Raw genomic sequence first — 19,366 nt, 5'->3', positions numbered from 1 at the left:
AAACTTTTAACGGGGTGTTCTTTTTTATAATAGTTTTCTCCTTGCAATTACATAATAAAACTTACAGAAAATATTCTACTATTTGGAAATAATTTACTATTTTAAGAAATAAGTATCTTAAAGTCTGGCCAATCTATAATACCTCTATATACAGAATCAGCAGCAGTACCCAAGCTTTTTGGCACCAGGGACCGGTTTCGTGGAAGACAGTTTTTCCACAGTTGGCAGGTGGGGATTGTTTCAGGAAATTGTTCCACAAGAAGTGCACAACCTAGATCCCTCGCATGCACAGTTCACAATAGGGTTTGTGCTTCCATGAGAATCTAATGCTGCCACTGATCTGACAGAAGGTGGAGCTCAGGTGGTGATGCCCGCTGGCAGGCTGCTCACCTCCTGCAGGGTGGCCTGGTTCCTAACTGGCTTGGCCCAGGAGTTGGGACCCCTGTATACATTAACATATATATAAAATAATGCATACCTCTAAATAACTTATCACTTTGCGAGGTCTACATTCATAAACTTCCTTTGCATTTTTGTTTAATATAGCATTAAGAATTTCTTTTAAATCTGCTACTCCATAGAATGGGAGACAATTAGCCATTCCTTCTATTTCCAAGTAATTTTCAGTAATTGAAACTCCTGAAAGAAAAACACACACACACACACACACACATAGTTAAGTTTATATTCCAGAACATGTCCATTAAAAACAAAAATTGCTGCTAAAACATTTAGTGAACCCTCATTAGAATTTAATATAGTCAAAGTTTTGTTCCTTAGTTGGAGAACAAATAGTAATTTCCCATAGGATCTCACATTAAGTCATAAGTGCTCATTGACACCACATGTGCTTTATATAATTTAATTTAATCCCAGTTATTGCTGTTCTGTTCCTTACATTTGTTTAGATCATTTCTTGCTTTGGAGAGAAAATGGAGTCCCATGATATTTATGAAAATAAAACTGGTTTAAGTGTTTTAACAACTGCTGCTCTTCAAATTCTACCCTACCATTTTAATATCTAAACGCCTGAATTATTTCTGTGATTTTAAGTTACAAATTATAAAAACAGTCACATAGTAATTTATGGAGATATTATTAATTAGAAGAAAATACTGTTTGTTCAAAATATTTTAATAGGACAAATAAAATTGACATGTTAAATGTTACTTAAATTACTCTTAGTAATTAAAATAAAACTAAATGGCCGGGCACAGTGGCTCACACCTGCAATCCTAGCACTTTGGGAGGCCGAGGCAGGCAGGTCACAACATTAGGAGTTTGAGACCAGCCTGGCCAACATGGTAAGACACCGTCTCTACCAAAAATACAAAAAAAAAATTAGACGGGTGTGGTGGTACGTGCCTGTGGTCCCAGCTACTAGGGAAGGTGAGATGGGAGGATCACTTGATCCTGGGAGGCAGAGGTTGCAGTCAGCTGAGATCGTGCCACTGCACTCCAGCCTGGGTGACAGAGTGAGAATCCATCTCAAAAAATAAAATAAAACTAAAAACTAGTTACAGGATTGGACGTATAACTGGGTACATAATCCATAACAGCACATATTTCAAGGCATCAGATTTGGCTTTAGAATGCATGTTTTTGGAAAATAGCAGAGATTTGTCTTCTTTGGCTGTATCTGTGTAACAGTGTTCTTTCATGAAGTTCACATAATGCTACCTGGAATTAAAAGAAAAGAGACAGTCCAATCTTGGATAAGTAGCAGCTATCAATGGATTAATTTTAAAAAAGAGATGTGATATAACTTGAAGAGTTTCAGATCCTGAGACTTCAATAATCCAATCCCTTACCTGTTCCCAATTATAGACTAGATCCTTGACCTGGTTGGCAGATGCAGTGCTGGTAGACTATAGAGACAGTATCCTAAACATTTTTCCCAGAGAACTGGAGAATAATATATAATATTACATTATCAAGCATTAAGGGATGAGATACAGTGATCAATGAAGTGAGATGCGTGTCCCCTCCAAATCTCATGTCGAAATGTGACCTCTACTGTTAAAGGTGGGCCTAGTGGGAGGTGCATTGGGTCATGGGGCAGATCCATCATGAATGGCTTGGTGCCATCCCCATGGTAATAAGTGAGGTCTCTGTGGTAGTTCACACAAGAGTTGGTTGTTTAAAAGAGCCTGGCATCTTTCTCTTGCTCCCTCTTTTGCCATGTGACATGCTGGCTCCTTGTCGCCTTCTGCCATGATTGTAAGCTTCCTGAGACCCTTACCAGAAGCAGATGCTAGCACTATGCTTCATGTACAGCTTGCAGAACCATGAGCCAAATAAACCTCATTTCTTTAGACATTACCTAGTCTCAGGTATTCTTTTATAGCAACACAAATGAACACAGAAAATTAGTACTGAGGAGTGGGGCACTGCTATAAAGATAACTGAAGATGTAGAAGTGGTTTTGGAGCTGGGTAACAGCAGAGGTTGGAAGAGTTTGAAAGCTCAGAAGATGACAGGAAGATGAGGGAAAGTTTGTAACTTCTTAGAAACTGGTTAAATGGTTGTGACTAAAATGCTGATAGAAATATGGACAGTGAAAGGCTGACAAAGTCTCAGATGATATTGAGGAATTTATTGAAAACTGGAGTAAAGGTCACCCTTTTTATGTCCCCGCAAGGATTCTGGCAGCACTGTGTCCATGTCCTAGGGCAAGCTTGTCTAACCTGTGGTCTGTGGGCCACATGTGACCCAGAACAGCTTTGAATCCGTCCCAACACAAATCTGTAAATTTTCTTAAAACATGGAGACATTTTTGCAATTTTTTTTTAAAGTTCATGAGTTATTGTTAGTGTTAGTATATTTTATGTGTGGCCCAAGACAGTTCTTCCAGTGTGTCCCAAGGAAGCCAAAAGATTGGACATCTTTGCCCTTAGGATCTGTGGAAGTTTGAATTTAAGAGTGATAACCCAGGTCATCACTTTTTCATTTCGCTATCTAGCGAAAGACGTTTCTAAGCAGCAAATCGTTCAAGAAGTGGCATGGCTATCATCAGATATGGGAGCAAAGAAATGACTTAAACTTGGAACTTATATGTAAAAAGAAAGCAGATGCTGGCACTATGCTTCATGTACAGCTTGCAGAACTATGAGCCAAATAAACTTCTTTATAAAGAAGGCTTGTGGTCATTTCTTTTAGTCTCAGGTCTACCTGAGTCTTATACAGTCTCAGGTATTCCTTTATAGAAACACAGACTAACAGTGGAAATGAAATGAGTTTGGGCAACAGGGGAAATGTAAATGAAACTCAAAACTGTGTGTGGTAGGCAAAAAGTAGTAGCAGAATATTCTAGTTCACATCTCTTTTAACTATTTATATAGATATGAAAATTGCCAAAAATATCAGTCTAAGTGATTTTTTTTCACTATTGGTAGTTTTAAATCTTTTACAGTATGATTAGAATGAAAAGTCTAAGACTAATTACATTTGCCCTGGAAAATTATACACATTTCACGGAATTCCTAGTGGAAATGGGTAAAAGGTACTTGGCAACAAAATAAGGAAATTGAGCAATATTTTAACTTCTGGGTTTGTAAAATTCAGATATGGAAAAGTTAGAGACATTGGAACTATGTAACAATAACCCTTGAAAATTTTCCATAAAATACTGTGAAATGCTTACCAATTTTCAGGGAAAATACATCAAATGAGTAAGTGGTTTGACAAGTTTTCACTTCCTAAAATATGGAATTCTTTTTTTTTTTTTTTGAGACGGAGTCTGGCTCTGTCGTCCACGCTGGAGTGCAGTGGCCAGAACTCAGCTCACTGCAAGCTCCGCCTCCCAGGTTTACGCCATTCTCCTGCCTCAGCCTCCCGAGTAGCTGGGACTACAGGCGCCCGCCACCTCGCCTGGCTAGTTTTTTGTATTTCTTAGTAGAGACGGGTTTTACCATGTTAGCCAGGATGGTCTCGATCTCCTGACCTCGTGATTCGCCCGTCTCGGCCTCCCAAAGTGCTGGGATTACAGGCTTGAGCCACCGCGCCCGGCCTAAAATACGGTATTCTTATTGATGCAGGACAGAAAGCTATTCCCATTAGCATGCAAAGTTCTTAGAGTCACATTGAGAATCTTGTCTCTCAAAGCCAGATGTATTCCTTCTCTTTCAAATGCTTTTATCCTTATCCAAAGATGTACTGTGACTACTGGCAAACTGTTGATTCAAAGTTAGTAAAATGCAGCAATACTCTCAACAAGACAGAACTGTTAAGAAAATACAACCTAATTTTAAAAAATGAAAAAACAATGAAAGAAAACGTAAATATCTTTAACTTGCTCTGATATTGACAAGGGAAATAATGCTTATGATAATCTAAGTAAAGTTAATTCCGATCAAATCAAGTCAATTTGCAGGTGACTTAATCATTTCTGCATCTTTGATGCTATGGAAAGTACTAGGTATTCAATTAGATTTTAAAAATACTACCTACAAGCTAAGAGCTGAAAGCATCTGTCAGATATAAACTTACTGGGTAACTCAAAAAAAAAAAAAAAAACATGCTCTTGGAATTGAGTGGGAGGTAAGAAAGGACAGTTATCCTTAAAACAACAACAACCTGCTGTTTAACATCTTTCTTTTTTTTTTAGATGGAGTCTCACTCTGTTGCGCAGTGGGGAGAGCAGTGGCGCGATCTTGGCTCACTGCAACCTCTGCCTCCTCGGTTCAAGCGATTCTCCCGCCTCAACCTCCCAAGTAGCTGGGATCATAGGCACCCGCCATCATGCCCGACTAATATTTGTATTTTGTAGTAGAGATAGGGTTTCGCCATGTTGGCCAGGCTGGTCTTGAACCCCTGACCTCAGGTGATCCACCTGCCTCGGCCTTCCAAAGTGCTAGGATTACAGGCACGAGCCACCGCGCCCGGCCTGTTTAATATCTTTCATGAAAAAACCGGTACCTGCCACCAACACCACATAGTTAATTAGAAAAACATTAAGTTGAGAATAAAACACATACACCCTCACCCATCCCTTGCTTCAAGTAAATTCACTTCACATAAATTTTAAGATGCCAGGGACCCTGAGGAAGAAAGATTTCTAGGAAGACTAAAAGAGATGACTGCAAGCCTGCAAAAGGGGGCTGAAGGATGGTAAGAAAAGAGAATATGTGAGCATCTCCCATTGCCATGTACCATACTCACTGATTTGTTACCTTGGATAATGCTCACAAATACTTCATGGAGTAAATATCTAAATTTTGACAGGAAGGCAATATGATAAATGAGTTAAGAGCTAGGTTTTAAAGGCAGATTGCCTAGGTTCAAATTCTGGTTTTACCAATAACTGTGTCCCCTTGGGCAAACTTAACTTCTGTGCCTCAATTTTTCCATCTGATATAAACTTACTGGGTAGCTCAAAAACAAACAAACAAACAAAAAAACATGCTCTTGGAATTGAGTGGGAGGTAAGAAAGGACAGTTTTCCTTTCTACATAATAATTATTAGTTGTTATCAATGAAGACACAGTTAGGCCAGGTGACTTTCCCCAAAACACATTCTTTTTAAATGGCAGTGCTGGGATTTGGACTAATAGAATTGAGGTAGGAGGTAAGCAGCTTAGGTTAGGTAGCCTTAAAAATCACAAAAATCAAGTAAAATTAGTTTATGTTTGGGACACCAAAGTATTTTCTGTATATACCCAGCTCCATGCTTTTGTACATTGTTTTTACTTATTTTCATATCTCAGTAAAGCATTCCTTTAAAAATCTTCAAATGCTGTTTTGGGTGAATTCTGTTTTTCTATACTTCAAGTGTGACAAGTTTGGAGGCAGGAAGGGAGACAGTGGAGTCCTTCCTCATGGTTCCACTGTACCCCTTTGATACCAGATGAAGAAAAATTAACAGAAGGTAGGGCAGAAGGCAGTTGAGTATGGAAACTATAAAAGAACAGAGAAAGTGCCAGCCAGGAAAACTGAAGCCTCTAGCCAGATGGAATTTTTTTTTTTTTTTTAAAATCCACCCAATGAATTTCCATACTGAGCAAAGAGGGTTATCAGTCTTTTAGCAAAGCCATGGAACTGAATCATCCATTCTCCAGATAGCACAACTGCTGATGTTCGACGTCTTAACTGGCAAAACAAGCAAATGGTTTTTAAAAAGCAAAGATGTCCATTTTTGTTAGGCAATTCCAATGCCCTACATGTTTCTGTTTCATTATCTAAAGGAGTATTTTAATAATTAAACAAAGCAGGCAGTTCGAATATTTTGTCAAAGGATGACAAAAATTACAATAAAACTATCTGATTAGTTATGAAAATGCAAATGCAAAGCATCGGACTGAAAGAGATGCCAAACTGTCTTGTTTCAGGCAGAGGTGATGTGTTGAAATAAATATTTTAACATAGCTGACACTGGTGAGACAAAAATATACCACCATATCTGTAAATCATGAAACCCAAATGTAACTCTTGGAACAAGACTAATTTTTCCACGTCAGAAAATATTAAAACACACTATCATACCTGGTATCAACTTTATCTTGAAACCATTTGCTGTAAGACGAGGATCAGACAGGTAAGTTGATCCACTGTATCTTTGGTCATCTGCTGTCATTTTACATAAAACGTCTAAATAATGAGATCCATTAAAAAGACTGAAAAAGAAATTATGGCCCTTTAACTTATTAAAAACACAAAATAAGAGGGTTTATGGGAAAAAGTTAATCCTAGGGCCCTTTGACAAGTGTTATCATCATTAACCAAAATACAAAGGTATAAGTAACTCTTTGAGAAACCACTGTTTTACATTTCTGTTAATATTTTATAAAATACCTACTACACACAGTATACAGAAAGGAGGAACAGAAAGAAGACAGTCTGTCTTCTAGAAAGTTACAAACTGAATGTGAAAATCTAAAAATGGCTCTCTCTAAATATAACACAAATGAAAACTTCATAAATAATTTCATTTTATTCCTTCAAAACAGACAGTAATACACTGTCAAGTTAGGTGGTCCATCCTTGCCAAATTTTCAATTGCTATTCAAAGTTTCTTCTGTAACAAAAAGATAAACATGTATCTTTCTTCTAGGAACTAATAAATTAATCAATTTAGAGTTTGGGAGAGCTTCCTTCAGTCTACTGCAGGTCTGGCATGTTTCCCAAAGGTGGTATATGAAATGATTCTGAGTGGTGTAAAAATTTGAGGAAGCCAAAAGTTATCTAGGGTGCAAATCAACTGCACATATTGGTTTTAGGCTTGGTCGGGATGTGTTAGTCATTGCAAAAAGGTGTCTGTTGGGGTTGATATGAATAGTTACCATTTTGCCACTCCTTCAAAGAATATCTGAGTGCCCACCCTGTGGCAGATACTGTCCTAGGTATGCAAGGCACTGTTCTGTGTTCCAATACACTGATGTCTTTGCTTATCAGCTCTGAATGGTTGAAGACCCCAATGGCTGTGACAGCTGATATAATAGAGAAGAGAGCTTTGGCTATATATCATATGTACTCTGCTTCATCTAACCAATATCCTAAAAATCGATCTGAGAGACAGTAGGGATGGTGGTGGTGATGATGATTATGATACTGTATAGCAATTAATGGTGCAGACTCCACAGTTAAACTGTCTAGACTGTAATCTTGGACATATGGCTTATTTACTGTCTATGTGAGCCTAGGTAAGTTATTTAACTATTACATTTCAGTTTCCTCAGCTATAAAATGTGGATGATATTATCTACCTCATAAAGTTGATGTGAAGATCATGAAAAAACTTTGCCAAGTTCCTATCATATAGTAAATGTTCAATAAATATTAGCCATCATTAAGCCCTTACTTTATACTTTATAGATACCTAAATTATTCCATTCAGAGGTAAGTTACACAAATAGCATTAGAACTCTGGCAAGAAAACTAAGCCCAACCTACAATTACCCTGTCCACATTGTTACACTGTGGGATAGGTCCATGACTCAGTTTTGAAAAACTTACATCATTAACTGTGATGGGGATGCCATATTCCAAAAGAAGGAAGAAAAACTATTTTGAATTAAACTTTATTCCTGTTTATGCTCAATTAAGAAAGATTATTTTTTCAGGCCAATATGGTCCCAAAATAATAGTTTTTAATGTATTTGTTTTTTGAAGAACAGAACATCACATAGAAAATTTTTTTTTTTTTTTTTTTTTTTGAGACGGAGTCTCGCTCTGTCGCCCAGGCTGGAGTGCAGTGGCCGGATCTCAGCTCACTGCAAGCTCCGCCTCCCGGGTTCATGCCATTCTCCTGCCTCAGCCTCCCGAGTAGCTGGGACTACAGGCACCCGCCACCTCGCCCGGCTAGTTTTTTTTTTTTTGTAGTTTTAGTAGAGACGGGGTTTCACCGTGTTAGCCAGGATGGTCTCGATCTTCTGACCTCGTGATCCGCCCGTCTCGGCCTCCCAAAGTGCTGGGATTACAGGCTTGAGCCACCGCGCCCGGCCGAAAAATATTTTTAAAAACCTAGAATTTGAAAAAGCACAAAAATATTTTTGAAATTTAAATGAAGTTTACAAATGCCATTCAGAAAAGCTGTCAAGTCGAAAAATTGAGATGTACCCTAGTTCTTTTTTAGGGAAGATAAAAGCACCGTCAGGTGTTTACACTGTTTGAATGTAGCCTAAGGCACTATTTTCTAATTGTTCCTCTGACAGTTTCCTAAACCAATCTCAAGACAATACTATGAAAGATACTGGATTTCGGTTAATGTGGTTGCTGTTTCCTTATTTAAACAGACAGACTTAACAGATGTTTTTCTGTGTTCTGTCCCTGTTTTTTTCTCCTCCAATGATGGCAGTGTCTTTAACAAGAGTTTCAACACATTTTATAAATGATTTCTGCTTTATTCTTAGAAGTTCTGAAACAGTTATCTAATGATGTGTCCTAGGGAACAAATTATATCTCTTTAAACTTCAAGTTTTTATTATTTTTGTCATGATTCTGTTCCACCTGTATCTGACAGAAAAAGAAATATTAAGTTAACAAAGGGAAATGTTAATAGGTTAGTCATTATTTATTTTTTAATCTTAAAATTTTTTTTGTCTCCCCAGGCTTTGTCATCCAAGGTTATTTATGTTTAAAGGAAGCAATTTAATCATATAAACTAGGAAAAGGAAATACCCTATATTACAACCAATATAAAATTATTTCAGGCAAAAATCATCAATTACATTACATTGGAAGGTTGATGGGAAACTTTCCAGTGAAAGACAGGCTGTCATTAGTTGAACCTAGTGATAGTGCCTTTTGATGTGATGAAATATGAAGCACATAGACAAACCTATTAAGTAGATTCATCAGAAAGTAGAATCTAAATCTATTCAGCCCTCCTGAGCTAACCCCCAATTAAACATGGGGGAGAGAAGCTGAACACCATAAGAAAGCAAATACAGACAACAGAACATTCCACTGAACAAATGACTCAGTTATCTACAATAATAGAGTGATTTTTAAGATATATAAACAAGATAACCAAATGCAGTATGTGGATCTTGTTTAGATACAAATTAAATATAAATTTTTTAAAAAACTGGAAAAAAAAGTATTTTGAGATAATGAGGAACAATTACAAGGAATTATTATTATTGAAGGTATAAAAAAGGTATTGTGATTAGGTGAGAAAACAGCCATTTTTTGAGAGAGATATATTGAAAGATGTAGAAGGAGAATTGTTCTAAACTACTTTGGCAAAGGAAAGAAAATGCACGTTTATATACTGTATAGAAAGGTAAAGCAAATGTGGCAAAGTCTTGGATAATTACTGATAAAGGTATGCATTGTATACTTCTATTTTATTAAGTGTTTGAAAATGTTAAAACAATGAGTACATAATGGAATAAAGTCATGGCAATCTAACTTCAAAATTACCCTAAAGTCACTAATGTACAAGAGAAATGAGCTTCATATTTATTAAATGTAGAAGTGAACTATCCAGAGTATTCTAATATGATTTATAAACAATTCCATTAAAGATTAGAAACCAAAAATATATATATATATTTAATTTTTATTTATTTTAATTAAAAAAATTTTTTTTTTTTTTGAGACAGACTCTTGCTCTGTCACCCAGGCTGGAGTGCAATGGCACCATCTCAGCTCACTGCAACCTCCACCTCCCAGGTTCAAGTGACTCTCCTGCCTCAGCCTCCCAAGTAGCTGGGACTACAGGTGCATGCCACCATACCCAGCTAATTATTGTATTTTTAGTAGAGACAGGGTTTCACCATGTTGGCCAGGCTGGTCTCAAACTCCTGACCTCGTGATCCACCCACCTCGGCCTCCCAAAGTGCTGGGATTACAGGCGTGAGCCACCATGCCTGGCCAAGAAATCACATTTTTAAAAGATTAAAATAAATAAATAAATACCACTAATCCTCACTAGGAACCATTCTCAACCTTCTACCTTCAATTTCTAATGTAGTATGAACTATTATAATAAATATTTTTACATTTAAAAAAGATTGCATCATCATACCTCTCTGTTAACATAATTGGCTTTTCCAGTGGCTCTGCAGGAAGTTTATGATTCTCAAGAAGTCTTTTAAATAGCAGGGCTTCTTCTACTCTATATGGATTTAATAACATTACCTCTGTTTTGGATGTCATTAGCCATGCATCAGGAAACCTGAGATTGTGGATCAAGCAAGGTTCATCCTTTTCTTCTAAGTCAACTTTGTTTTGTTTCTCAACATTTATTTTTAAGTTTTTCATAGAAAAGGGGATCTGTATCATTTTAATATTTTGACTCCTTTTTTCAATTTGGGATTGAAGGAGTTCATCAAGTTTTGGTTGATTAGATAATGAGGTTTTCAACTTGTGCTTCTGGGCCAAATTCCATGCACTGGTGGGTTTTATCTTTTTTCTGCCATCTTTTAATGATATTTGTGACTCCTGTTCAATGGCTCTCTTCATTTGACTGTTGTATCGTTCCAAGTCTTTAGTAGCCTTCTCTTCATATCTAAGAACAGAAATAAAATAGAATTAATGAGATCGTAATCAGAAATATATAAACCATCTGAATTTTATAAAACTAAAGAACTGACATTCCAGGTATAGTAATGACAAAGGAACATGTATTAGACTAACTCCTGAATATAACTATGATAAACACTGAACAAAATATAAAAATCAGTTATTGGCCAGGCATAGTGATGGTTCACGCCTATAATCCCAGCACTTTGGGAGGCCGAGGCGGGCAGAACACCTGACGTCAGGAGTTTAAGACTAGCCTGTCCAAAATGGCGAAACGTCGTCTCTACTAAAAACACAAACGTTAGCCAGGCATGTTGGTGTGCACCTGTAGTCCCAGCTACTTGGAAGGCTGAGGCATGAGAATCGCTTGAACCCAGGAGGCAGAAGTTGCAATGAACCGAGATTGTGCCATTGCACTCCAACCTGGGCGACAGCGAGACTGTCTCAAAAAAAAAAACGAAAAGAAAAAAAGAAAACAACAACAAACAAGTACACAAATAAACAAAAAACCCTCAATTATTTAAAGTAGGCACTGAAGAACAGCCAAAAGCAGGAAGAAATTAGAATGGATTCACTCCTTGGGGAGTGAAAAAAGAGACAGAGTCCCACATTTATAGGACTTCTAACCAGAGGGCAGTCCTCAGTATTAAGGGGGACCAGGGTGGTCAGAACTCAATCAGAAAGTTGCACTCTTATTAGCCTGAGTCACAGGACACAGAGCTCTCTGCTTCCAGAACAACTGAAAATTGAGAAAGAAAATCCCAGAAAATTCCATGTGTGGGAACCCAAAGAAAAACAACCATTAGAAGGCTAAATGAGCTGAACAGAGATTTCAGCTGCTGCCCATTGCAGGGGAAACAACGTTTGGAATCTGAATTCCCTTAAAACTGGAAGAGGGCCACATCTTAGGATAAAAAAAACCTATGTCCTAAACTAAGGAAGTTGCCCTGGGACCAAGAACAAAAGTGAAACAGCTTCTCCCTAATAAAGTATAAAACAAAACCTCCATAAGCTCAAGGTGATCTGTTAGTAATTTAAATACCTGGTAGCACAAAAATCAGCACTTTTCAGAAGAGGATAACAGAATTTTAAGCATACCACCCACAATGCCTGCTATACAATCAAAAGTTACCACTCTAACAAATAAAACAAGAAAATGTGCGTCATGGTCAAAAGAAAAAGTGGTCAGTAGAAGCCAACCTCAAGATGACCCAGATGTCAACATTACCAAAAAAACCACTTAAAAACAGGTTTAATAAATGTTTAAGGTATTAAAAGATTATCATGAGAGAATAGAAGGGGGAATCTCAACAGATTAGTGGAAATTATACAAAAAAATACAATGGAAAATCTAGACCTAAAAAATACAATAACAGAAATTAAGTATTCACTGGGTAGGCTTAACAGCAGATAAAAAGATGGCAAAACAAAGGGTCAGTAAAGTTGAAGACATAAAATGTGTTGTTTTCACAGAAAAGTGAAGACAACTGGAAAAGCATTGCAGTGACCTAAGGCAAAACAAACAATCTAATATATATGTCATGGTAGTCCCAGATAAACAATGGAAAACTGGGGAAGAAAATAAAATGTGAAGAAATTAGGGTTGATAATCAACAAATTTGGAGAAATACAACTTACAGATGCAAGAAGGTCAGCAAACCTCCCAAGAGAATAAATGCAAAGAAATTCACAGGTAGGTATATTACATTCAACCGCTGAAAACCAAAGATTAAGATAAAATCCGGAAAATAGGAAAAAAACAGTACAAAGAGGAAACAGCAAAAATAATGGATATCATAAAGAGCAATGCAGAGGCAGATGACAGTGAAATCTTTTTTTTTTTTTTTTGAGACAGAGTCTCCCTCTGTCCTCCAGGCTAGAGTGCAGGGGCACGATTTCAGCTCACTGCAACCTCTGCCTCCCGGGTTCTAAGCAATTCTCCTGCCTCAGCCTCCAGAGTAGCTGGGATTAGAGGCGTGCACAATCACCCCCAGCTAATTTTGTGTTTTTAGTAGAGAGGGGGTTTCACCATGTTGGCCAGGCTGGTCTCAAACTTCTGACTTCAGGTGATCCACCTGCCTCCACCTCCCAAAGTGCTGGGATTACAGGCATAAGCCATTGCGCCTGGTCAACAGTGAAATCTTTTAAGTGCCAAAAGAACCCAGAATCCGGCTATATCATTAAAAAAAAGTCCTTCAAAAATGAAGATGAAATAGATGTTTTCAGATTAAGATGAGAATTAGTTGCCAGTATATGTGCACAATTAAGGAGAGTGACACCAAATGTAAGTGAAATTATACTTACAGGGTTTTTACATTTTATTAACTCCAAGTAGATTGTAAGGATGCATAATGTAATCACAAAAGCAAAAACTAATGGAAACTCAATAAAGAAATTAAAATTAGATACTGAAATATATTCTTTTAACCCTAAAGGGCTCCTCTCCCCCCCAAAAAAGGAGGAACAAAAGAACAAAATGGAGATAGGACAAACAGAAAACAAACAGGAAAATGACAGACCTAAACCCAACCATATCAATTATTACATTACATGGACTAAATATTGCAATTCAAAGGCACAGATTATCAAACTGAATTTAAAAAGTAACACTCAACTTTGTCTACAAGCGTTACATTTTAAATATAAAAATGGGGATAGTCCAAAAGACTGAAAAAAAAGATACACCATGCAAATAGTAAGCGTAAGAAGCCAGAGTGGCAGGCAACAGTATATACTCCTCCCTCAGTAACTGACAGAACTAGAGACCCTCCTCCTCCTCAAAAAAAAAAAAAAAAAAAAAAATCCTCAAAGCTACAGAAGATTTTAGCAATATTACCAACTACTTAATACTTAACTGACATTTTAGAACACTACCATCTAGCAACTGGAGAATCCTGATTCTTTTTAAGTGAACATGGAACATTTGTTGAGATAGAACATACACTGGGCCTTAATTCTCATTACTTTTCAAAAGACTGAAATCTAACTTAGCATTTTCTCTATCCATGAAACACTTAAATTAGAAATAAAATATCTGGAAAAGCCCCAAATATTTGGAAAGTAAACAACACAATTTCACTTATAATAGCCCCAAACTGGAAACAACCCAAATGTCCATCAACTGGAGACTGAATAAACATATTTTGGTATATTTATACAACTGAATATTACTCTTTGATTTAAAAAAAAAAAAAAAAAGAAGAAGAACTACACTGGCTGAGAGGTGGCATGAGGAACCATTCTGGGATGATGGAGATGTTCTCTATTTTGTCTGGGGTGATGTTTCTGTGTGTGTAGACATGTATGAAAATACATCAAATTACACCGTTAACATCTCTGCAATTCACATTAGGTAAATTTCACCCAGGTAAAAAAAAAAAATTTAGGAAAGTGTTGAGTCACAAGCAATCAGAATTTCTAAGGGAGGATGAATAAAGAAATGGATTAATTCCAGATCTGAAGAGTTCCTTATAAATCTGCTTTAACATCAACATAGAATAAACAATTCCCGAATAACACAAAATAAAATTTATGTATATAATATTTCATTTAGTAACTGCTAGTGAAATTATAGTCACTACAATAACCACAAAACAGAAAGTATGTGATTAGCTAATTGTTAATATTTTTATTCTCATTTTAGTCATCAATGAAAAGATACATTTGGATAAACTAAACACACCCAAACCATCTAATTTAACTCAATTTCAAAGGTACAAGATAATGGATGTTTGAAAATTATACTGGATAGATTCTAAGAACTCAAGAATTAAAAAAAAAATTACACTGGGTAGAAAGTTAAGAGATCTTTTTGTCAACAATATGAGAAAAATGAAACTTCCGGGGCCAAAGGCCTAGCACAGCGGTTATGTCACCCCTTTTCTTAAAAAGTGATACCTGGATCCCACCCTCAGAGCTTCTAATTCTCTAGGCCTAGGTTGAGATTGGGCAGCTCTGTTTTTACAGAGCTCCACAGGTGATTCCAGTACATACCCAGAATTGGAAACTACTGCTATTTGTTCAGCAAAGTGTGGTGATTTAAGCACACAGACTCTGAAGACAGCCTGGCTTGGTTCTGCCACTTAGTAGTTCTGTAAATCTATGAAAATTATTTAATCTTTCTGTGTCTCATTATGCTCAACTGTAACATATGGATAATCTACATCTACTCAGTTTTGTTGTGAGAAATAAAATGAGTTAAAGTGTGCCAAGTACTTAGAATACTACTTAGCACAGAGTAAATGGTGATAAATGTTTTGCTGTCATTATTTTCTACCAAGAAACAAAAAATCTCACAATGAAGGGGTGAGTAATGGTTGGAAATTAAGTAACTTTGCTAAAAGATTATTTTTTAAGCATGTTTTAAACTTGGGACTAGAGAATTAAGGTTATCTCTAGTCTCATGCTCTTAAAACACTAACTGAATTTTATTATATATATAATAATCTCAAGGAAAAATATGGAATGTGAAGAAATAAAAATATTATTGAGAGAACAGTGCTGTTAAAAGTGAGATTTAAAAGACAGGAGATCACAGCATGGCATGTAATTTGTGCTCGGTACCTGTCTGCTGAATGAAGAAATGTTATCTGAATAAGATTATTTAAAAAAGACCTTGTTACATTGTAAACTACATTAAAAAATGGCTCCTTTGGTTACTTACCATGCCCTATTCACAATTTTAATGTTATTTTCTACTTAGAATCTGAGGTTCTGGAATAGCTATATAAAACACATGATTTTCAATAGTTTACTTTCAACAGTTCCTAGAAATAGTATTTTTAGCTCTTAGACATTCAAATTAAAGATTTTTCCTGTGTGGTGGTAAAATGAGTTGAAAACAAAGGTCACCATTTGTAATTAATTATAATGTGCAAATTTTCACATATGGTACTCATCTTTGGGAAATATAAAAAGTTATGTCCAAAGGAATATTAAGTAAATGTTAAGTAAAAGCAGCTGTTGCCATTGTACTTAATGTCAAGAAGGGATTTAGTAACTTGAATGGAAAATATTAATCCTGATTTGACCAGAAGTCAATTCAAATAATGTTCTCGTGACTAAACACTGCATTTAGTTATAAAATTTATCATTTTCATAATCCCCTAATTGCAATATTTTTCTTAGTTTAAATAGCAATATATTCATAAATACTGCAAATGAAAAGCTCAAGCTAACGTCAACTGAGACCCCAGTGGTACGGCACATTGCCCAAATCTGGATTTTAATCCACTAGAAGAAAGGTGAGGAAGGAAAAAAACAAACAAACAAAAACTTCAGAAAGGAAGAACTAAAACAATGGAAGTAACCCCGACTCCAAAATATGTCCCAAGCTCTCATCAGAATTTGTTTTTTGTTTTTTTTTTTTGAGACAGTCTCACTCTGTCACCCAGGCTGGAGTGCAGTGGCCAGATCTCGGCTCACTGCAAGCTCCCCCTCCCAGGTTTACGCCATTCTCCTGCCTCAGCCTCCCGAGTACCTGGGACTACAGGTGCCCGCCACCTCGCCCGGCTAGATTTTTTGTATTTATTAGTAGAGACGGGTTTCACCATGTTAGCCAGGATGGTCTCCATCTTCTGACTCGGGATCCACCCGTCTTGGCCTCCCAAAGTGGAATTTTAATAACTGAACAATCCTGATCCTACTCCTTATTCAAACTCTTTGTTATAGCTTTGAGAATCTTCCACTGTCCAGCCCCACTTTCCCCCAACTTTCTTTACACATACTCCCTCATATTCTGTTCCTGTCATAGAATCTTATCTCCTTAATAACACCATGTTCCTTCTAGCTCCTGGGCCTTCTCATATACTGTTCCTCCAATCTACACAATTCCCTAAAATCCTTCTGGTTAATTTCTATGCAGGGAAGTATTACCTGTCCCACAGATAATATTAAGTCCAACTGCCAAGTTTTTCCCTAACTCCTTATATTTAAAACTTACGTCTTAAAGCTCATCACATTCTTGTTTAACTGAATCTTCCTTACTAGCCTACACCATTTATGAGCTGGGAAAGTATGTTTTATTTGTGACTATCTAGAGTACATCAGGCCTTATACACAGAAAACCCTTAATATTTCCTAGTTGAAAGAAGGGAAGGGAAAGGAGGGACAGAGAGAAGAAAGGAAAAGGAAAAAAGGAAGGAAAAAAGAAGGAATAAAAGAATGGACTGAAGGTCTACAGAAGAGGAGTCTACTCTCATATCCCTTAATATATGTTAGAGAATTTAGTATCATGGAAAGAATGCCAAGATAAAGACAGGGAGAAAAGTGGTAGCTAGTATGATTCTTGGGTATTCTACCATTTTTGCTCTACCTTCTCACTAATCATGATACTAGACTCAACTGATCATGGTCCCAGAACCCTGGCTCTGAAAGGTTCTAACACAGCACTCTGTGACATACAATAGAACTCTGATCCCAAGATACCTATATTTTCTTCATTAGTTTCTATTTCTGGTCTCCAAATTCAATTTAATCTTGACTCAGCAAATGAAAAATGTTCTTCTCAACAGAAAAATTCCCTTTCATAGATTAAAAACTGATCATACTGACATTGTGAGCAATCATTTACTATGTGTTAGTAATTATCCTGTATCATAACACACAATATATTATTTAATCCTGAAAACAATCCATGAGAGACTGTCCACACTTTTTAATAAAAAGCTAACAAAGAACTGTGGTTAGAACCCACGTGAAGCTTCAGAGGTCTTGACCATCAATGCCTCTTTTGTCTACTTTATGGCAATGTGAGAGAAAGTAAGCTTGATTCCAGAATATTACCTGGAATATTCTGGTAATTGATGGTAAATGGATTTTTAGATGAGGCCTATTAATCATAATCCTAGGAACCTGACACCTTGGGACCCGCAAAGAGAAACAATGCAGACATTCCCTAAAAGGCAACTGGAATGATACCTGCTGTTGTGAGGCTGCAAACGAACAGTCAGCAAGATAAGTTTCCATCATAAGCTTGTACACTGTCCCTATTTCCATAAGAACTTGAAACAACTATGATTTTTTTCTATTCTCAGACAATTCTCAGTTCATTTCCCCGGGCAATGCAATTCAACTTTTGTGGACTTACTGTATTTAAAAGTTAAGTCCCCTCACCTTTAAACTGCATAGTTGTGTCATTTAGGTAAAACTAAAGACAATCACAATTGTGTGAACCTTATTTGCATCATGATTCAAAACAAATCTTTAAAAATCTGACATTTATGAAACAATTATAAATTTGAACACTGAGTATTTGCTATATTAAGGAATCTATACCTTTAAAAAGTTATGACAATTTTATTATGGTTATGTTTAAAATATGAGTATCTTTATCTCTTAGAGATACATACTGAGATGATATGCCTATGATTTGCTTCAGAATAATAAAGAAAGGGAAAGAAAGTAAATGGAAGTATGGATGAAACAGGACTAACACGACTGACCATGAGATGATGGGTGGTGAAATGGGGTAATGGCTTTATAAATCAAAATGTCTCCTTTTGTGGATATTTCCAAAATAATAAAATACAATAACCATTCCCACTTAAAAAAAAAAAAAAGGTGACCAAAAAAAAGGCCGAAGAGAAAAGCTTTATGGGGGCTTTTCATTTTGGTATTAACAGTGGTCTTTATCATTTTAAATTGATACTGTTTTTATAAGGCTGAATAAGCTAAGGAAAGAATGAAAAAAAATTCGTTAAGTATCTAGGGAGTTTATCACTAAAAATAAACTCCAGATGATGGATTACCTTTAAAAATTTTCCCACACATTTGATATAATATTGAGATACTTAGATACCTGTATATGATTGGAGGTATAATTTTACTCTCATTTTCTGCTGGGTTAGATCACCAGAACGTAATATTTTGTGTTTATATTAAGTGTCCTAGTCAATTAAAAACATTCATCATATTATTTTGGAACATTTATTCAGAGAATCTAATTTAAACATGGCAAGTACTATTTTAATCAAAGACAGATCAAATCACCTATTTACATAATAAAAATACCCACTATAGTTTGTAAGTTATAATACATAATACATCTTAGAAGCAAGCCTTAAGTTATACTGAATAGAAACAGTATGAATGAACAACACTAAATTGAATCGCCAATAATACAAAATTTTTTGTGTTGTGCTACGTATTTTGGAGACCAATTTAAGAAAGGGATTAGTTAAGATATTAAAAACACCAGTTATAACTGTTCCAATGCAAAAGCTTTTAAAAAAGTTCTACAACAGAAAAGTCATTAAACATAAAACAAAACAAAACAAAACAAAACAAAAGAACATAATGGTGGTTTGAAATTGAGAAGATGAATGGAAAACCTTTAGCAAAAAACTTAGTAAATCAGAAAACAGTTAAGGCTTATACTAAAACAAACAAACAAAAAACAAAA

The 19,366-nt window shown here is 36.1% G+C and overlaps 1 protein-coding gene across 4 annotated transcripts in view; it reads right to left on the bottom strand.

The window, feature by feature from the left end:
- PMS1 (PMS1 homolog 1, mismatch repair system component) overlaps positions 1-19,366 on the bottom strand; it is a 90,556-nt gene that overhangs the window by 3,480 nt on the left and 67,710 nt on the right. For 3 of the 4 annotated variants that reach the window (XM_007965626.3, XM_007965628.3, XM_007965627.3), the window contains 3 exons: positions 10,469-10,951; positions 6,481-6,611; positions 479-639 (listed from right to left, as the gene is read on the bottom strand). In XM_007965626.3, coding sequence (XP_007963817.3) covers positions 479-639; positions 6,481-6,611; positions 10,469-10,951 — 775 coding nt within the window. Of the gene's footprint in view, positions 1-478; positions 640-6,480; positions 6,612-10,468; positions 10,952-19,366 lie in introns of those variants that run through there. The other variant, XR_005241496.2, reaches the window with a different exon arrangement.

This window comes from Chlorocebus sabaeus, chromosome 10 (genome assembly GCF_047675955.1).
Source record: "Chlorocebus sabaeus isolate Y175 chromosome 10, mChlSab1.0.hap1, whole genome shotgun sequence".
NCBI lineage: Eukaryota > Metazoa > Chordata > Mammalia > Primates > Cercopithecidae > Chlorocebus > Chlorocebus sabaeus.
The sequence above is the reverse complement of the archived record's forward strand: the minus strand, read 5'-3'. Positions and strand labels throughout refer to the sequence as shown.